At 38.6% G+C, this 21,217-nt stretch overlaps 1 protein-coding gene and 1 pseudogene across 4 annotated transcripts in view; both read left to right on the forward strand.

The window, feature by feature from the left end:
- LOC129780464 (hemicentin-1-like) overlaps window positions 1-21,217 on the forward strand; it is a 366,959-nt gene that overhangs the window by 273,103 nt on the left and 72,639 nt on the right. For all 4 annotated transcript variants that reach the window (XM_055788773.1, XM_055788774.1, XM_055788775.1 and 1 more), the window contains exon 4: window positions 2,366-2,566. In XM_055788773.1, coding sequence (XP_055644748.1) covers window positions 2,366-2,566 — 201 coding nt within the window. The remainder of the gene's footprint in view (window positions 1-2,365; window positions 2,567-21,217) is intronic.
- Window positions 8,013-8,202, forward strand: LOC129780906 (U4 spliceosomal RNA; annotated as a pseudogene).

The raw sequence follows: 21,217 nt of genomic DNA on the forward strand, positions 1-21,217 counted from the left end.
TTTTTATTCTCAAAAAAATTATATGAATAGCCCTTACAATGACCAACAAATAACCCATACATCGGAAGATGGGTACTTTCATAGGGAAAAAGTTTTTCTAACAACAACTTATTCATGTTTTCTTTGAAAGAATTACAACTAATCCAAATTTTGTTTAAACTCAAGGTAGCGATACAAAGTATTCGACAAAAGGCGTCAACTTTCAATCTGCCAAATCCTAAGATGAGTTGACATGAAATTATTCAATTGCCCAATATTTCTCAATTGGACAGAGCCACTGGTCGAGGTGATGTCGCTACACCCAAACTAGCGTTGGCAAAAATCTTCGGAAGAAAAAAAATAATACTTTTTTGTGTGCTGGAGGATGAAATGGAGAAATGAAAGCACCTTTTTCAAGAGTTTTAAAATCTTTGTATGTATGGGAGCAAACTTCTCTGTCCCTCAGACTGAATGTCACTTTGGTAATGTACCCAAAAAAAAAAAAGAACAAACGATGCCAAGTAGGGATTGAACCATGGCCGACTGGAGTGGAAGGTGGTTTTACATGACAACACTATCCTCATAGCCATTTCTGCTGTTTAACGAATACGTGAGAATATTACACCACATTAGAAGATGAAGTTGGATTTTAAGAGTATACATGGAAAGTGTTTTCTAAGAGTAAAAAGGAGAGCATAAACATGAACCTGTATTCTGTGTGGCATTCGTATGTGGCAATGTGTCTCTTGTTTCGTTGCTCTTATATTCAGTGGCATGTATATTATACAAATGCTGTACCAGTATGAAAGGGTATTTTGAGGCTTATTTAATGTTATAAACCAGAATATCAAAAGAAGAGTATTGAATTCGAACTGCCGGCACGATGTTTATTCGAATATTTTGATCTCAAAATAGCGTTCATTGTTGCTGAGCCGATTTCGAAACTTAGTTTTGTTCTGATTATATTCAGAAATAATCGCTCGACAGTTGCCGAGGAGTGAGGCGTAGTAAGAACGTTACAAACAAGGCATCGAAGCGCCGAAAATGCGAGCGAACCGTCAATTCTTTTTAGACATCCATTTTTTGTCCACCAACCCTGCACATGCTCGTTTTCTGAAACTGTGATTTCCTCACGGAGTAATTTTATCTCTAGGGTACGGAATAAATTCTTCAGATCTTTTGTATTCCCAACGCAGAACCCTGGTGAGAGCCTCTAACACAACGTTAATGCTTGTCAAATTGGAAAATTTTCTGGACATTGCCGCAGCCTTGAGCGTCGGATCATAGAAATCGAATCTTTTTCTCCTTTGTTTGATCGGCTATCCTTAAAAATTATCTATCTTTCGTTGTCAATTATTCTGATAGTGTCTTCCGCTGCCATTCTAACCCTAAAAATTATTGCCACTTTTCAAATGATCTTCAAATATCAAATATAATAACGTAAAATTCTTCGCAGACATTAGTGAGAATGATCAAATAAAAAATTTCCAGCACTTCATGTAGCAACGTGAATTCAGATTTGTTAGCCTGGAATAAACGATTCAATCTGTTGATCTGACCTAACGTACTCCAGAAAAGCAACAGCGGCGCAAAAGTAGTTATGTACCTTAATGTTGCTTTGTTCAAATGTAAGAAATTTCACGTGCGGAAAAAAACTGTACCATTCTGTACTTTTCGCCAAAAATCTGTACTCTGTACCGTACAGAATCTGTAACAAAAGTAACGAAAACAATCTGTAGCTTTCAAGAGAAATCTGTACGTATGGCAACACTGGTCCCGAGACAGATCCTTTTTTGTCCTGTTTGGTTGCTTACTGGCCCGAAAAGATCGAGATAATTGACGACTCCTACATCGATCGCAAAATACCAAATGAAACTGTTTTTGTTACTGACCAAAATTTACGTTGACTAGAGCATTTCTTAAACTAAGATTATTGTAATATTGCAAATTTAATGTCTATATCGTTTCCTCAGCTCTGGTTCATTTAGGCACAGATAATGGATTTCTGAAACCGAAAGTAGAAAAAAAGTGAATTAAGGTGTTAATATTTAATGTGCTGCTCGCAACGAGCTGTTTATCTTCCGTGTGCTTTTACGTTGTCGGGGCACAACGGAAAATAAGGTCAAATTATAGCAACAAACAATGATACCCCTCCTCCTACAAATAAACAAAAAAAAACTGGTGCAAGGTCTCGTCGTATGTCAAAAACTTTCCACCGTGACCCAAATGTAGGTCAGGCGCCATCGAACCGAAGTTTGTTCGGCGAGCTTTTCTAATAGCACACTTTTGCAGGGATGACAGCCGCAACATGACAGTTCCAAGCAATCAACCCTGCTGAATGAACACTGATGAGTGCATCTTTCTCTCGTTTCCCGTTCTCCTATAGGTTCGTATGTGTTGGCCTGGAAGCGTGGCATCGCGATTCTGACCGCCGGATCGGTGAAGGTGACACCCGACCCACGGGTGCGACTAGTCAACGGGTACACGCTGCAGATACTGGATGCAGTCGCGCAGGACGCCGGGGACTACATCTGCCAGATCGCGACGATGAATCCACGCGAGATTACTCATCACGTGGAAATACTAGGTGAGTGTTTCCAATTAAAAGACGCTTCCGCGATGGATCTCAAATCATCCGGGACCACCATTTAGTAATTTCCCCGTTAATAGCCACACACAGAAAGCAACAAATTAATAACTCACTCCAGTAGCACAACTGAGTAATGTACTGCGGAACGAAATGATGCAGAGTTTAACATCAAAGTCTTCCCCACCCACTGACATTTTGAGGCCTTCGAATGAAGCCAATACTCTCAAGCGCCAGTGTGTTGATTCGCATCCCCGAATGAACCAGCTCGAAAAGTTTGTGTTTGATTATGCCAGACGTGTAATGTTTTCCTTTCTAATTCTTAACCACTTCCAGCCGTCTAAGACGAATAAAGCAACACACCGAGAAAGCAACAGTTCCATCTAAATAATGTTTTGTTGTTCTTCGGCTTCACCTTCTGTTTGCGCCTCTGTTGGTTTGAGCGAAGTGAGATTTTCTCTGCTAATGGGGGTGGAAGGGAGGGTTTGGTGTAGGCACCAAGTTGGGTTGCTTTCTTTGGGTGGCTCCCATGAACAAAGTCTCGCTCTGGCTCGTTCTAGATTAAATTGGAAGATTAAATGGAATTGGACAATTTTCCACTGTTATGCTTGATGTTCGTAGTTTCAGTTAGTCACTCCGTCGACCCATTTAGATGGGCCTATGGGAGGAGGTGCGGGTGGTGATGGTGGGTGACAGGAGTTGATGGAGCTTAACTTCTTTATCATGCTCTGCCTAGTGCTTGCTACGATATGGATGACAGTGGAGAACAAAAAGCGCGTTTCTTTTTTATTCGTTTTCAGCACACGAATGGATGAGGAGGACGTCTATTTGTTCCGGATTGGAGGGATTAAATTTCAAACTAAGATTTATTGCCATGTCTTGACAGAGGAAAAGAGGAATTGCCAAAAATACGCAGTTTCAATAGTACTAAAACTATTTTTTTCTCACTAGCTTTCCGGAGACTGTTCTCAACAAGGAGACCCGATTTTGTCGTCAAAGTTTTTGCGGAATAGAAGTGGGGGAGAAAGTGCAGGATAGATTATTCCCATTATGAGATTATATTAGACTCTTCTCAACATTATATCGCTAATACATCCGGTCTATTTCTGAAGTTCTCCAACCTCATGTTCCACCAATTCTTTCAAAAATCTTGCACCATCTTTACAGGACTATTGTCCGGTATTCTAGCAACATGTTTCACGCATCGCATTCATCATACCATGCCGACATAGGGGAAGTGGGGGCATAATGGTACCGATTCAATTCCCGTTTCTCGAAGAATATTATAGTTCGACTCATTGTTCTTCAAGATAGCAAACGACTTTTACTATTAAAAATTCAAAATAGTACACTTTTCATCATTAGAAAAAAAGGTGAAAAATCGAACTTTTTTTTGCTTGGAGGTAAAGTGGTCACCTAGTGGGGGCAAAGTGGTCACCCGCACATATCAAGCTTAATTGGATAGATTTATGCGTTTTCCGTCGTCCAAATTTGTTCAAATCATATTTGATATAGTAGGTACATGTATGAAATAAGCTTGGCCTATTCACTTAGAGTCTCAATTCAAGTTTTCTCTTGCATACAAAAACGAAGTAAGAAACACATAACGTTCCGCATAATAAGGCTTGGTTTGGTTGGAGTGGCATATTTATCCAGGGTCAAAGCCACAGAAGGATCTTTTTCAAGAGCAGAATGTGATAAGATATATCAGCTTTAGTAAACAGAACATTGTAAGTTGTTATTCACCTATGACCACTTTGCCCCTAAATATCAAAATAATTTCTATGCTAATTAATCGCTGAGATTAAACAAAATATTCATCTCTCCTAGAATATGTGAACAGTCGTCCAAACTGATGATTTGTCCAATATATCAGATTGAATAAACTAAATTTCACGAGAAAATCCTTAGATGCCGTGCTCACAGAAATACGGCCGAATGGCTATCGAGAGAGTAATTTCTGTTTTTATTTGTATTTTGACATACTCTACTGAAGTACAGGGTGACTCAAAAGTCATTAAATTCTTCAAACATAAAGTGACTATCAATACGGCATCTATAGCCAATAGTTATACTACCAAACAAGCAGGTGACCACTTTGCCCCCCCCATTACCAATTTGCCCCCACTACCCCTACTAAATTTTGGGTTCGCCATAATATTGCGCCTTTCTTCTAGTCCATGCTCCGTGTTCCTGTACATCGCCGAGGATTGTTTTAGGCACTGGACTTACCCATTGGGTATTTTCTCTAGAAAATCTGGGTAGAAATAGTTGAGACTGTATTGTTTATACTGTATTTTTATCGCTTTCAGTTTTATGAAAATTTGAGTAGTAGTAGTTTGAGTAGTTGACTTATCCGTGTAATAAATTTTTTTTACAAATTTCTATACTGCCGTTCTACGCATAGTTGTCCCATGTTCCAAAACCGGCAACTGCGAAAAACGTTATCCAAGTTTTCTACCATATTTGTCTACCAAAAGCTTAAAGCATTTCAGTTTAGCAATACACTGGGTTTTTTATAAGCAGAAAACTATTGTTTAATGAAATGTGAACAGATCTCCTCACTTGAATCAATCAATCTTTGTTGCGGGCTTGAAAACTCATGGGGAACAGTTATGCCTAGAATATCAACATCGGACAATTGAACTTGATGGTGTTTTTTGATATACTGGGAAAAACTATAAGTGTTTTTTTATGTTCTTCCCAAAGATTATGGATAGAAACATCCTTTTATTAACAAGGAAGTGATCTGCAACACCTTTGCAAAATATAAATCTCATTGTTATTAGGCAATCCCTTACAAGGTGCACACATGTTTTGCTAAACTTTTTTGTTATTTGAGAATTAGTTCGTTCTTTCGAACCAGAAATTAGTGCAAAAGCCTTGCTGAAAGCGTGACATAAAATTCTTGTACTTGAACCGATTTATTTATTATGGATCTATAAAAAATACATGGCGGGACAGTTATGCTTAGAAAATGAACATGGGACAATTGAGCTTGATGTTGTTTTTCTTAACTTGGGAAAAAACTATAACTTTTTATATGTTTTTCCGAAAGAATAGCCATGAAAACATCGTTTTATGAAGAGAAGTGAAAATTGTCAAGAAGTAACATGGGACAATTATGTGTAGAGCAGCAGTATACCTAATTAAACTATACCTAAATAATTTTGGCATATGAATTGGAGCTATAAGGTTGTTACAATCTCCAGATAAAAGCCTCTTACCAATAAAGGTGACGAATGTCATGCCAATTCGACTGGCCGTTGGCAGTACCATCTCAGATAGCAGTGAAACGTTGTGGGTGTAAATACATGGGTCTTTTAGGCAACTTTGCGTACTTGAAATATTATAAAATAAATTGGACTATTTTGACGTAGGACTACGTCTTTCATTTCTATACTGGGGTGTAAGTTCAAAGTTTCGAAAACGAAACGTTACGCCGGAGAACGAGATTTTGAGCGTTAATAGCTCCTAAACAACTGAAGGAAATGGTATGATAAACACTTAATTTGAAAGATAAAAAGTCTACGCGTTATGTGCTTGTTACTTTTTGATCCAAAATTTTTTTTCAATAGCCCTAAAATTGCTTTCAAAACAGGCTATAGAAATCACACCAATCGGTATATAAGCGAGTGCCGCTCGGAAATCCATTCAGTTATGATTGCGCTACGATTGAGGTACGATCGCTGGAATGGATGGATGGTTCCCTAACATAGACTTCAAAACCATGGAGCCTGGGGAAATCGACATTGAAAAATAGATGCAAGCTGCAGGTACTTTTGTACTCGCTTGAGTTTCTGGAAATCGGAATATTTCCCTAACACAGATTTCAAAACCATGAGTCCTGAGGAAATCGGCATTGCAAATTAAGTGCAAGTAGCGGAAACTTTTTGTACTCGTTTGCATTTTTGCTAATTGGAATGTTTCCCTAACACAGATTTCAAAAACATGGAGCCTGGGAAAATCGGCATTGCAGATACATTCAAGTCGTCAATATTTTTCACCCCCATGCATTTTTACACTCCGGAATTCGTTATGCAGACACGGTCTACAAAAGCGGGTACAAATGCAACGCTTTGGCTCAATTATTCTAGACTGCATTGGAAGATATTTCTTCATGCCGCCAGCTCACTGAACTTCTACGCATACCGCAAAAGGCAAAATGTTGATAACTATTTGCTGCGATAACTATTACCATATTGAATGAATTGACTTAAATTGGGAATTGTTTGAAATAGAATTCGTAAATATTAGGCTGTCAAAAAAGTCCTGCGGTATTTTTTTTTAATTTTCATTTCTTCATAAAATTAGTTACAATCATCTGTTTTCAGTCAAATATGCGCCGTTTTGTTCGATGACTTGTTCCCAACGAGATGCCAACTTCATAATACCCCTGTTATAGAAGCTCGCTTCCTTATTGGCAAAAAACTCGGATAGCCAATTTTCACAGGCCTCTTTTGTGGCTAACTTCTGACTGCCTAGCTCGTTCGCCATGGACAAAAACAGGTGGTAGTCACTTGGTGCAAGGTCCGGACTATACGGCGGATGCAAAAGAACCTTCCATCCGAGCTCCCGGAGCTTCTGGCGCGTCACCAAAGAAGTGTGTGGTCTGGCGTTGTCCTGATGGAAGACAATGCGGCCTCTGTTTATCAAAAATGGCCTCTTCTTCATGAGTGCTACCTACAAGCGGTCCAGTTGTTGGCAGTACAGGTACGAATTGAGCGTTTGGCCATAGGGAAGCAGCTCATAATAGATTATTCCTTGACAATCCCACAAAACACACAGCAGAACCTTCCTGGCCGTTAATGAGGGCTTGGCCACCGTCTGAGCCGCTTCAGCGGGCTTCGACCATGACCGTTTGCGCTTCACGTTGTCGTAAGTGACCCACTTTTCATCGCCAGTCACCATCCGCTTCAGAAACGGGTCGATTTTGTTGGGCGATGCTACGGCTGCTACTATGCCGGTCTTTCTCGGCTAATTCAGCGATTTTGTCGCAATTTTCGACGACAGGCCTTCCGGAGCGTGGCGCATCTTCGACGACCTCTACACCAGAACGAAAACGTTGAAACCATCGTTGTGTGGTGGAAATGGAAACTGTATCGGGTCCATAAACTGCACAAATTTTATTGGCAGCTTGAGATGCATTATTGCCTTTGTCATAGTAGTACTGTAAAATATGTCGGATTTTCTCTTTATTTTGCTCCATATTTGCGACACTATAACTCACGAACGACTTAACCAAACAAAACACTGTCAAGGACTATATTATAGCGCGCAAAAATACCTTTCCAACAAGCTATAGTATGACTCGATACAATGAATACAACTAGAACTACGCGCTTAAAACGACACCTCGCGGAAATACCGCAGGACTTTTTGACATCCTAATAGTTTCATCCATTCATTAGTTTAATCAATAATTTAATCAATGCACACAAAAGATAGCTCTGCGCAGCGGCGATATCGTACCCAATGAGGAACATCCGAGGTAGGATTATTGCTAATTGGAGAAATACAATTGATTACTAAGCCAGCGGCAGTCCTACGTGAACCTTGCGGTTATTCCATAGGTATAACCCATCCATTGTTTTTTGAAAATGGACAAAAGAAATTTCTTGATTTTTTACAAAAAAAAACTATAACTTAAAAACGATAATACTTAAAAAAATCTGGTCAAAGGACGAAATGTATGAAATTATTCATATTTTTATAAAAAAACACAAAAGAAAATTTGCTGAAAAAATATATTTTAAAAACTAAAATTTATTTTTCTCAAAAACGTTTTTTTTTAAATTCTAAAAAAAAATTATTTGAATGGCTCTTATAATTTCCAACAAGTCGTTCACACATCGGAAGATGGAAAATTTTACAGGGAATAAGGTTTTTAACAACAACTATTTCATGGTTTTCTTTGAAAAAATTACAACTAATCCTAATTGTGTTTGAAGTAAGGATATCGATATTCGACAAAGTTTACAATCTTATAAAAATATGAACTTTCGTCATAGATGTCAACTTTCTATCCTTTACACTGCCGTTCTACGCATAGTCGTCCCATGTTCCAAAATCAGTAACCAAGATAAAGGGTGTGTCACATCAAATTGCATCACGGAAAAAACACTGTAGAAATTTAATTTTTAGGAATTATATCTTCAGCTTATAATCAGATAATCAGATAAGAGTGTATAGATCACGTTGGTCATGCTTCACTGTCAATTTTTCGTAAATTTGGAAAAATGTCGTCGAACGAAAAAGAGCGTCGTGAATTAATCCTGTGCACTCATTTCGAGAATCCGGAGTTGTCACATCGGGACATCGGTAAGATGCTGGGAATCGTCCAATCCACGGTCAGCAGAGTACTAAAACGATACTTCGAGAACCTAACCATCGACCGGAAGGTGAAGAACGGCAAAAATGGATGCTCCGTCAGTGAAAAAGATCAAAGGCGCGTAGTTAAGCAGTTTAGAGTTCGGTCCGGGATGTCGCCAATAAGCTGAATTTGTCAAGTTCATTCGTCCAGCGGACCAAGCAGCGGAAGGCCTGCGTACATACAAGGTTCAGAAGGCACCTAACCGCGACGAAAGGCAAAACATGGTCGGGAAGACGCGAGCCCGGAAGCTGTACACCGAAATGCTGACGAAGCCGCATTGCCTGGTAATGGACGACGAAACCTACGGAAACCAAAGCGAACTTTCGTCAGCTGCCGGGCCTGTTGTTCTTCTCCGCAGAGGACAAATTCAGCGTTCCGGAGGAGATTCGCAAGCAGAAACTATCCAAGTTTGCCAAAAAGTACATGGTGTGGCAAGCGATCTGCTCTTGCGGAAAGCGGAGCGCCGCCTTCGTGATGACCGGCACGGTAAACGGGCAGGTTTACCTTAAGGAGTGCATACAGAAGCGCTTACTACCACTATTGAAGCAGCACGAGGGCCCGATCATCTTCTGGCCGGATCTCGCTTCGTGCCACTATTCAAAAGACGTGTTGGAGTGGTACGAAGCCAACGGGGTCACCTTCGTGCCAAAGGAAATGAACCCGCCCAACGCGCCGGAGCTTCGCCCAATAGAGAAATATTGGGCGATTATGAAGCAGGCCTTCCTGAAGAACCCAAAAGTTGTCAAATCGGAGGCGGACTTCTAGAGAAAATGGATTTCTGTTCAAAAAAACTACAACCTGACGTTGTACAGAACCTTATGGACGGGGTAAAGAGGAAGGTGCGAGCATACGGGCTTGGGCTCGAAGTATGAATAAAAAGAAAATGCCAAAAGTTGTTTAATAGTTTTTATTTTACTGTCTAAAATTTTCAAAAGGATCGGTCTACTGGGCGAATTTCTACAGCGTTTTTTCCGTGATGCAATTTGATGTGACACACCCTTTAAACGCAATCAAAGTTTTCTAGTATAATTGTCTAACAGAAGCTTGGCGATGCACCGGTTTTTAATAGGAAATAAACTATTGTTTAATAAAATGTGAAGAATTCCCTTCACTTGAATCAATAAAGCTTCATTACGGTTTAAATATATATGATGGGACAGTTAGGCATAGAATAACAACATGGGACTATTGAACTTGATGTTGTTGTTTGAAGTACTGGGAACAAATAAGTTTTTTTTTTGTTTTTTTCCGAAAGATTATGCAAAGAAACATTGTTTTATGAAGAAGGGAGTGATCTGCAAATAAATCTCATTGTTATTAGGCATTCGCTAACAAGGTGTATACGTGTTCTGCTAACCTTTTTTTTTCATTCATTTAAGAATTAGTTTGTTCTTCCAAACCAGAAATGAGTGCATTAGCCCTGCGTGACATAAAATTCTTGTACTTGAACCGATTCATTTATTGTGGATCTGCAAAAAAATACATGGTGAGACATTTATGCCTAGGATATTAACATGGGACAATTGAGCTTGAACAGCTGAGAACAAACAATAAGTTTTTCGGTGGCTCTCTGGAATATTAGGCATAAAAACATCGTTTAATGTAGAAAAATGAAAACTGTCAAAAAGTAACATGGGACAACTATGCGTAAAACGGCAGTATAGTTTCTGGAATATAAGACATTTTCTGGAATATAAGTATTCGAAAAAAGTTCATATTCTATTAAGATCTAAGACTTTATCGCATACACTGACTTCAAACAAAATGCTAATGCTTACAATGCTTACAAAAATAGAGAGAGAAAGTTAACAATAAGTAGCTGCGATGACATGTCAGTTTGTTTTGTGTTGCATGTCTCTTCAATAAATAGTAGGAGAAAAATTAGTATTAATTCCCCTCGCTCAATGAGCAAGTATTCATTGGTTGCCGTTGATAACCAATGTTTTTGTTATAGATTTTATTAAACTTTAAAGTCCCTTTTTAAACATCTTTTTTCTTGATTAAAGGAATATCGTTTCTCGCTTCATCCCCCACAGGAAACATATCGCCGCCCTCCCATCACCGAAGCGCTGTTTCTGGAGACATGTTGAATCCCAGGTTGAATCTTTTTGATTAGTACGGTCATGATCAGTCGTGGTTTCCATTGGTGTGACATCGCTGTGTTTCGAGGGATTGTAGTTGAATGTTTCTATGTTGGCCTGATACAGTGCGGCTCCTGCCTGCGTTTAGCTCACCGCTGATCCGTTCAGAATTCTTTTTGTGTGCACTTTGTTAGTACAAATGTACGTGGCTTACACCACAATCCCATACTTGCGTTGCTTTATGTTGCGTTAACATATGATTGAATCTGGAAAAAAACATATATTTACAGGTCATTCATTGAAGGCAGCAACAGATCTACTATCCGATAATCTGCGCCAGAGGTATCACAATACACAAGATCTCCGGTGTGTTTCATCACATGATAACGCAACGGGCGAATGCCTTGTCGTAACTGGTGTATTTGTGTTTGTAAGGATTTTCATCGTGGAGTTGCTCATACTGCCGGAGACCTTTTCTCCAGCGGCACTTTAACCCGCAGATACTGCTTACAAAGTCCTTTTCTTATGGATTGATTCAGTATGAATCTTAAACTGCTGCTCAACGTAGAACCGCCGATCACTGATTAGACTGACAATATCTTTCTGCTATTTTTCATCATGTGTAGGATGTGTACGTTATATGTGGCGCTGAAAGACAATATTTTATAACATATTTGGTAAATCTGTTGCACAAAAAGGCAGGTTTGTCTTCCGTACATTTCTTATCCCGTTTGTCTTGCAATTCCCGCGATCCCTTCGGTCCTGTAGGCAGACATGAGTCGTTCTTCCTTGGACGTCCACGATACTTTCGTACTTTTTTTTGCATCTTCATCGTTCTCAGATTTAATTGTGCATTCTTCCATCATGCTTTCCACGTTTTCACAATCCGGTGAATAGTCGTCACCATCGGAACCAGATTCGCTGTCCAATGAACATGATGCAGTAAAATGCTTTGGTAGTTCGAAGTGAGCATCTAATTCCACTACTAGTGGCTTAATTTTTACGTCCATAGCAAAATAATCTTTGTTTGATTCATTCTCCTCATTGACAATGTACTGTGGGCCGCTATAGGGGAACCGCGGGTAATACGGACAGTGGGGGTAATATGGACAGGTGGTTGATTTGTATAGCTATATTTTGAATTTTCGATTTCTGTTAATGAGAACACCTTCTACATGTTATTCTATAATATTTACGCCACCTTATGGCAGTGAATACTGATCAAAAGTGGAAAAGGGAAACAAAAACCGAAAATCATACATGATTCCGCGTGAGGATATAATTTTAGCTGTCTCGATATTAAGAATTTTGAGTAGATTAATATCAAAATTCAATTCGCTGATGGTTGTATTTCGATTTGTGAGTTAACAGAGAAGCGATATTAGTTATGTACGGAGAATTAAATTCATTTTTGAGTGGAAAAATTTAAATGATTGAAATAAATGTACTCGTGGGGTAAAACGGACAGTTGCCAGTGGGAGTGAGATGAACTGTGAAAAGTCTGTTTAATCTATTCCTAAGGAATGCTCTGAGTCTAAAAAAGGAAATCAAATCGCCGAATCTGTACTGTTTAGGAGCTGACTGAAACCAAAAGCAAAATAGTCGAGGGTCTGTCCGCTGCGTTTATACTGCTGCACGATATCACTTCTAGGTAGATTAGTTCGATTTTTTCATCATTTAACGGACATTCGTGATGAGTTAAGACCTTGGTTGAAAAAAAAAATCCTCTCGCGATCGATAAACCTCTACGCTTCATATATTACAAACCTGTCCATATTACCCCCACTACATGTCCATTATACCCGTATCGAAAAAAAAATTTAAATTAAATTTTTTTTTCTGTTCTAATTTTAGTAGAAAACATTGAAAAACACATTTTTTATAATATTTGGGCAATTAGGTAGAAAAACAGTATATTTAATTGCAAGAAACTGCATCAAAGTTTTGGGAAACATGAGTTTCCAAAGATACAGGGTTTTCCAACTTTAAATTCCGAAAGTAAATTGAAATAAAACACACTTAGAATTCGAATTTCGATGAAACTTTTATTTCAAATTAAAGTTTAGTTTATGCAATCATGTGTGAAATACAACATCATTTAAATGTCCACCTAGGGCTTCCTCACACACCTTGATCCATAACAGGTAATTTTCGATGACTTTTCGGCACATATGGGGCGGTATCTCGGTCATAACTTCACGAATGTTGTCTTTCAAATGTTCAAGAGTTTGCGGAGAGTTGGCATAGATACGGTCTTTCGCATAACCCAACAAAAAAAAGTCTAGCGGGTTCAAATCGCATGATCCGGACGGCTAATTGGCATCACCAAAACGCGAAATTATGCGTCCCTCAAATTTCGTTCGCAATATGGCAATGTTCGGTCGTGTTGTGTTCAATTTGTGGCAAAAAAATCGGTTAACATGCGACCATAGCGCTCACCATTCACAGTTACCGTCTCGCCGTCCTCATTTTCAAAGAAATACGGCTCGATGACTCCACCAGACCATAATGCGCACCAAACAGTGACTTTTGGCGGATGCAATGGCCTCTCAACAATCACGTGTGGATTTTCTGAGCCCCATATACGGAAATTTTGGGTGTTCACATAGCCACCGAGCTCGAAATGTGCCTCATCGCTGAAGAAAATTTGATGCGAAAATTCAGCATTTTGCTGCTGTTGTTCGTTCACCCAATCGACGTATGCCCGACGCATTCCATGGTCACCACGCTCTAATTTTTGTACCAGTTGGACTTTATATGGATGTAGGTGCAAGTCCAAATGCAAAATTCACCACAATGATGTGTTTGACAAGCCCAATTGCTGAGCACGCCGTGGAATCGAAAGATTCGGGTCATCCTCCACACTGGCAACAACAGCAGCAGCGGCCGAACGCACATTACAATGATGCACAGATTTCACAATATCCGCTACGGATCCAGTTTGTTCGAATTTACACACTACATTAGCGATTGTGTGCTCTGTAGGCCGTCCATAACGACCAAAATCCGTCCGTAATGCTCGAAAAACATTTGCCGGTTTTTCATCATTTTTATAGTATAATTTAACAAAATTAACACGTTGTGTGATGCTAAAACGATCCATATTGTAAAATGGCAGACATTCAACTAACGATATGACGCTTTGGTTGACAGCTATGTCAAACGGTTGTCTGCGCAGGGCTGTATACTTTCGGAAGCCCGAAATGGAAAACCCTGTATAATTGAAGTTCTTCTTAACATGTCCGTTTCACCCCCACCTCCCCTAAATAAAATATTCCACTTCGACGCAAATTTGCTCCTTATTGAAAAAAAATCTCTTCTCCACCACGAAGCAACCGATGATACCATCCTGGGGCATGAATCAGTGGCAGAACTCGTCTTCGTCGAACGCCGGTGTTAGATTGAATCCAGCGAGGTAGCGCTCCAGTAATCGATGGATCTCTTTCAAATCTGCTTCCCGTCTTTTTCGGAAACCGGAGTTTATCGAAAAGTCGGAAAGAAACGTTTCTGTATCGCCCGGCAGTTCATACAGTTTGATCGTTCTCTGCATCGTCATGTTGCGTGAGAGATGAAAGAATTTAACCTGCAACCATTTGATTCATAAGCTAATTTGCAAAAAATGTCTCAGGCAAAACCGATTTTGCCCCAACCAGCCTCTTCGGGTTCAGAGACCGATGCCAGTAGTAAGAAGAAGCGACCGGTTTTGGCAGCATAACGCCAGCCGCGTAGCCCGCTTGAAAGATCCAGTAATCTCTCGATCAATACTCAATACCGAACGTTTTGAACGCAATTTTTTGTGTACACACAAGAAAATAATTTTAACCATTTTCTGTTTTTTTTTGTGTACATTTAGAATGGCAACAATTACCAGTGTCTCCCAGGTAAAGCCATCCAGTATTGTGTACAACTCGACTCGATTTGGATTTGTTTGCCTCTATCGGTTCCTTTACCGCTATTTTTTCGTCCATCACCGGCTGCGTGGACCAGAACCTGAAGAACTTATTTAGTGCCTTCTCTGGCATTTTCGCTGGCTTGAGCAAACTCAACTTTAGCTGCTCTATTACATTCATCAGCATATCCTGGCTGAAAATTTGACCACCTACAAATAACTGGATAAAGCTACACTATACTACACCGCACAATAAATTTTCTGCCGGTACGACTAGCTGGTCCAGTAGACATTACCGCCGTTTCATTGGGTCCAACGGACGTAGAAAACAGCGCTATTTATGGTACTTTCAGCTGATCCTCGATCCACCTTGGTACTGTTATCATTGTGAACCTTGCAGCATTAGCAGCTTCTTCTGGTCCGCTTCCGTCTGTTGCGGCTGAAACCACATCATTCTCCAGCGTCACATATTTCTCTTTAAAATATTGTTTGTGTATTTTTGCTGACCGCACGATGAGATTTCAAATGATGACAGATATATTTTCTTCGCCGTTGCCAGGAATGATAATCGTCAAAGCTACCAATACCGTGTAGTAAAATGTATCAATCGTTGGTAGGGATGTGTATTGCATCTGACATTCATCTTATAAACGGTTGGTAATATCTACAGAAAATGTATACATTCTACAAATGTTTGCATCAGCAAAGAATTGGTAGTTTATTTACCAATGATGTTCTGGGTGCGTGAAGCCTATGGTGTTTAGAAAACTGGTGGATAAATTTGTCAATGCCTACCTGCGGTCATATTGAAAGTCTACTGTACGCTTGAGTAGTGTTTATGAACATTTTAAAAATCTGACCATAAATGATTAGAACGGGTATTTCCATTTTTTAATAGTTTCTCTTACTACAAGTACTTTGCATGAAGATTTCAAAACGCTTCTACTTCACACTGAACAGAACTCCAGATGTTTACTTTCAGGCGAAACCATTGGAAAATTAAGTTATTTATGGTTTCCGAGGTGTTAAGATCAAAGAGACGGTTTGTATCATGACTGACACTTTCCCTTAAAAGAAAATATTAAAAATTCGGATAAGTATTTTATTTATTTTTGAATTATGTTTTATTTTGTGAGTGTATCGACATAATCCCTTGTAATTGCGATGCAACGGTACGAATTGCAGATAGCATTGCTGAAAACAAAACGAATGAGAGATCAATCTGAAGACAACTGTGAATTACTGAATTATTCTTAAAGGCGGTGGAAATCGGTTAGGATTCTTTGTATTTTTTTCTAGAGAAAATACACCAAATTTGTTATTTCATTTCAGATGGAAATGAATATTTTATTTTAAATATATAAATTATTGCAGTTTAAAATTGAAGCCACCTGTGAAAAACGTTGAAACAACTTTTAGGAAATCGTCAAAGATGGGAGCTGCTAAAGCAGATGAGGATCGCTGCGGAAAGCTTAGCTATGTTAGCAACTCAGTTTAAAATCGTAGGCGAACAACAGCACGAATTGAATGCAGGGAAAGAGTTGAAGAAAAGAGACATTTGGAGGTTAAAAAAACATTGACGAAAACAAAACAAAAAAAGGTTACGAGAGTCTGTTCGAATGCGAAAGCAAAGCTATTCCAATGTCTATGTGGAAAGCTTATGAAAACATGGGACTGGGCCGCTAGTCCGTATCATAATATAATGCTTCAAAATGATTTTCGAGTGCACGTTTAAAAGAAGTTACAAAGCTACTTGTTAGGATTCTCATTCGAGAGAGTTCGATGTTCATTAACATGGATCTAACTGAACTCAACTCTTGGGAAACACCATGGCCTTCATTCTTTTTGATAGTGACTTCTTTCAAACAACCATGTGAAACAAATTGAATTCAGATATTTGCATATTAGGCTCAAAAGAATTAGCTTAGTAAAAGTGTTTTGCCTTTATTTATAGATGGTTAGTCCACAATCTGCAAAAATTGTCGCCGTACACATTTCTTTGTCTGATCTCTCGGATAAACTGGATGAATTCAGATTTAACGTTCTCGCAGTATAGTATCAAAGAATTTATCTATCAATATTCCTTCCCGTACTTACCATATAAATCATTCTCGTATTTTAACGTGTCATCGTCGGAACAGATAAATTGACTGTTGTGCCACGATCGAACAGTCGAGCCATTCTTATATTCCGCATGCACCGATACGATTGCGAAATTACGGCTCTCAATATGTCCAAAAGAGTTCTGATATTTGCAAAAAATGTTGAGATACTTGCAATTTGATGTCCAGGGTTTCCATTTGCCAGTCTAGGTTCATTGCTAAGGTCTAGTTTGATCGTCCTGTCTCGAATTTCGTTGTGATTCATTAAGATTTTATGGATGAACTGCAGTGCTTTCGCTCTAGGTTGCCGGAGGGCCGTCGTTGCAAGTCTATTTAGTGTCCTCGCCTTTCACCAGGATGAAATTTCAGCCGCTTCAAAAGCGAAGAAAATGTAAATCATTAATCTTTGAAATATCATAATGGGTCGAAATGAATTATATGTTATCCGATGTTTGACATTACTGGAAACTAAATCGAATAGATATCCTATTATTGATGTATAACTATATCTGGTTTTCCTGTTACTCAAGCTGACAATTTAGTTGAGAAAACCAAAAAAAACAAACAAACATCGATTTTCTCAACATTGCTCACGAAAAACGGTATCGCTCCTTCGCGTCGGATGAAACTTGTAGCAATCCATTCATCACTCTTGAAGCCCATTTATCCAGCCACATCATTTGTGCAAATCGCTGCTTACGTTTCCCATCCTCCCCCCGCTCTCGACATCACTGCCATTGTGGCATTTGATCAAGATCGAACGAGGTAGCAGCCGGAGGCGGTGCCCATCAAAAGTGTCGCCCTTCGTAGAGAAATATTTCACCAGTTGTTGAGCATGAAAAATTGGCCTTGACAGAAAGTTGTTCTGCCATCCACCCATCGCCATCTGTGGAAATTGGGTTGGGGGTGGGGGCACGCGTGCGTTTGTGGAAACCATACATGTTGGGTACAATGACAGGGTTCCTAGTGTCGGTGCCGAGAAAAATGAAGAGCAAATGTTGTTCTTTTCTGTCGTTTACACAAAGCGCTATTTGTTGGAAGTTATAAGTTGTTTTGTGCTCGGGACTGTGTAGGCTGGCTTCATCATGCAGCCCGCCATTGTCCGGATGCGAGCTGTCTGAAAGATAAAATGCTGACTTGCAGGTGAGCTGATGAGCAGGAAGTCCGGTGTGGGTCGGAATAAAGGAAAATTCAGGGCGTTCGTGGAAAATAACATACAGTTTTCCCATTCATGAGTACTATGGGCAATGTACGACCAGCAAGTAATTCTAATTTCATCCGTCGAATTGAATTGATTGGCCCCCATAATGTCCCAAACTTGCGAAGCCGTCGTTGGATCAAACCGGAAGCGGACTGTAGCGTTCCAAATAAGGTTTGGTGCATTTTGATCAAATTTAAAGTTGATGAAATAGGAATTTTACTACCGAACTCTTACAATGTTGTATCTCGGAAACTATTTTGTTTCGATTTTGGCTCACTACAATGGTACTTTTTATTACTTTTGGGATTGAAACTACTTTTATTTTGTAAAATTATCCTGAGAAATTTAGCTTGACCGCAAAAAAGCAAAATATCCTGGCTCCAATAGTTCGAAAGTATACTATGCAATGTGACAGATTAATCTTTAAAAATCCCTTAAAATTTATTTGTTTTGTACAGATAAATATGATTAAAATATGATGTAAGAGTTCATATTCAGTTAGACGAAATATATAATGCGCTTCTAAAATCGCAATTACACAGCCTGTTAATTGCGTATGATTGTGTTATTGATTGATATTGTTTTTTGAATGTATTTTTCAGTGTTTACTTCTCTCTTGTTATTTTTTTTACTGATAAATATATGTAATCTGCCCTAAATACCGCAACGGGTCATTTGTCCTTTGCAAACATATATATGATATCAGAAAGGTTTGTATGTTTGGTTGTGATACAATATCATTGCATTACACATTTTTTGCCATTGCTTTACATATTTTGCTGTATGTGAATTATCAGAATTAATTGTATTGCTGATTATCCAAGCGAGCTAATAGTAACAATTCCAAGCTTGGTGCTATTTTGCGTGCCAAAAATATAATTTCAATATTTTGCTAATAATTGTTATCCCAAAATGTCGACATATACAGGAGAAATATGGTATGCCAAGTTTCTCAACAAAACTATATTGATCGAGTCATTGTTCACTAAATATTTATAAAGGGTCACTTGACCCGCTGTGGTACGAATAGGTATACATGAAACATCGGTAGGTTTAGTGTTAAAGGCTACGAGCAGATATGCCAACCAAATTTTCGAAAAAGCTGGAATAATTCGAAAAAAACTGGAACTGGAGAGCTGGAAGAAGCTATTTTTTTCTCAATTTTGTATATATTAAAAATACGATATATAGTGATGGTGTCAGTTAGTGATAATTTTAATTTTCCTCATTCTGTTTGTGATTATACATTTTTACATTATACTTTTGTTTGACATTTTGTATCATTCAAACTAATCCTGACATTCTTTATGCATGTTGGAAGCTCGAATTCCTTACATAATTTTTGTTCCTGTTCTTTTTCTGAGCTTCGTTTTGTTTAAAGTGTATTCTGAAAGCAACCATTCCACGGTTGCTGAGGATTGCGGCAGAATCAGAAATCTCATATTTTTTTCTCAATTTGGGAAAAGTAAAATTATTGTCATACCTTTCTAGTGATAGAATTCTACCTCAATCCTGAAAATCATTTCGATCGATATTCGGAAGATTTTGTAGAAGAAGAACAATTGACATATGCTTCCATTCCATGACAATAGTTGAATCAGTTATCATCATGTTAATGTTCGAAGAATCATTGAAACTGAAACGTTCTAGAAATTGATTGCAGTACAACCTTAAACAATTGGTTTTGAATTCAGCTACGACGTTGTCTGGAATAGAACAAAAATATTCAGTGATCAACATTTCAGTCGCAGCGCCTACATGAACATTATCCAAACTGAACGTTGTACAAATTGGTTTAACTTTTCATTTGATAATCATTATCCAAAACTGTTCTGAATAACCTTGCTCAAATGCAAAATAAATATTGTTCCTTCGGACATTCGCTTTGGAATAATCTGTTAATATTGATCACCCTGGTCAGAGCATAATATAAAAAGTTTAACTAAATAATCTTCGAAGATAGATCGATCTTACGCGGATCTCGTCTACTTGATCAACCTTCAAAATAAATCCGAAATAAATTCGAAGCGGTTCGTAATATATTCCAACATACGTTTGACAACACTTTCCAATGAAAGCCACCGCGTGGCCGACATGGGTCCTGGCAACCCTATTCCAATCAACACAAATTGAGAATAGACAGCATAGAGCTAGGCTCACGCGCAAACCGCAGCTGTCAAGTTTATTGTTTATTGTTTGAAGTCAATGTTGATGCAAATTAACATAATGCATTTGCAATGGTCTGTAGCCCACGATTTTGCTGGATAGTCTTCTTCAGAAAACGATGTTCGTAAACTGCCCATGATTGCAAAGGAGACGTAATCGACAACACCATTAGTGTTGGAAAAACGCATTTTTGTTGTTTTTTGGCCTATAAGCATAACCATGCAAATTTCCGATGAATTTCATCTGTCCAGTTGAAGGATATTATAGGCAAAAAGAGGGCCTAGGTGATTTTGCGGATTATAACAATTTTTTTTTCTATTTGGAAAACGCTTGCGTTTATTTATGCGGACAATCAATCGTTTCAATGAACATTTGTCCGCATAGCTAGACGTAATCACCAGGTTGCTCTGTTTGTAGAGTTAGTATTTACAATTCCGATAATACTCAAAACGTCTCCGTCGGTAGTTTCAGTTGTTATCGGATAAAATCAAAAAGGTTTGGAAGAAATTTAGTAAAAAGTCTAGAAAAGGTGCTCTTGATCTGTTGCGAGTCTATGATAGTACTTTTTCTCCTGAAGAATACTCTGAGATATAAGAACAGCAGGTTCGTGTTTTTTCAATTAATTAAATTTGTAAAAGCAATCTGCAATGTTGATAATTTTAGCAACATGATTTACCGATATCACGATCAATCGCATAAAGATGGTGGAGTGACTTACTCCAACGGTATGAGTAAATGCTGAGTATGTGGAATAATTCAATGTTGAATCCGAGGAGTTATAATGCTAAGAACCAATATTATTTTAATTTTACTATCAATCTGATTGTTTCATTATATAC

Source organism: Toxorhynchites rutilus, chromosome 3 (assembly GCF_029784135.1).
Source record: "Toxorhynchites rutilus septentrionalis strain SRP chromosome 3, ASM2978413v1, whole genome shotgun sequence".
In the NCBI taxonomy this organism is placed as follows: Eukaryota; Metazoa; Arthropoda; class Insecta; order Diptera; family Culicidae; genus Toxorhynchites; species Toxorhynchites rutilus.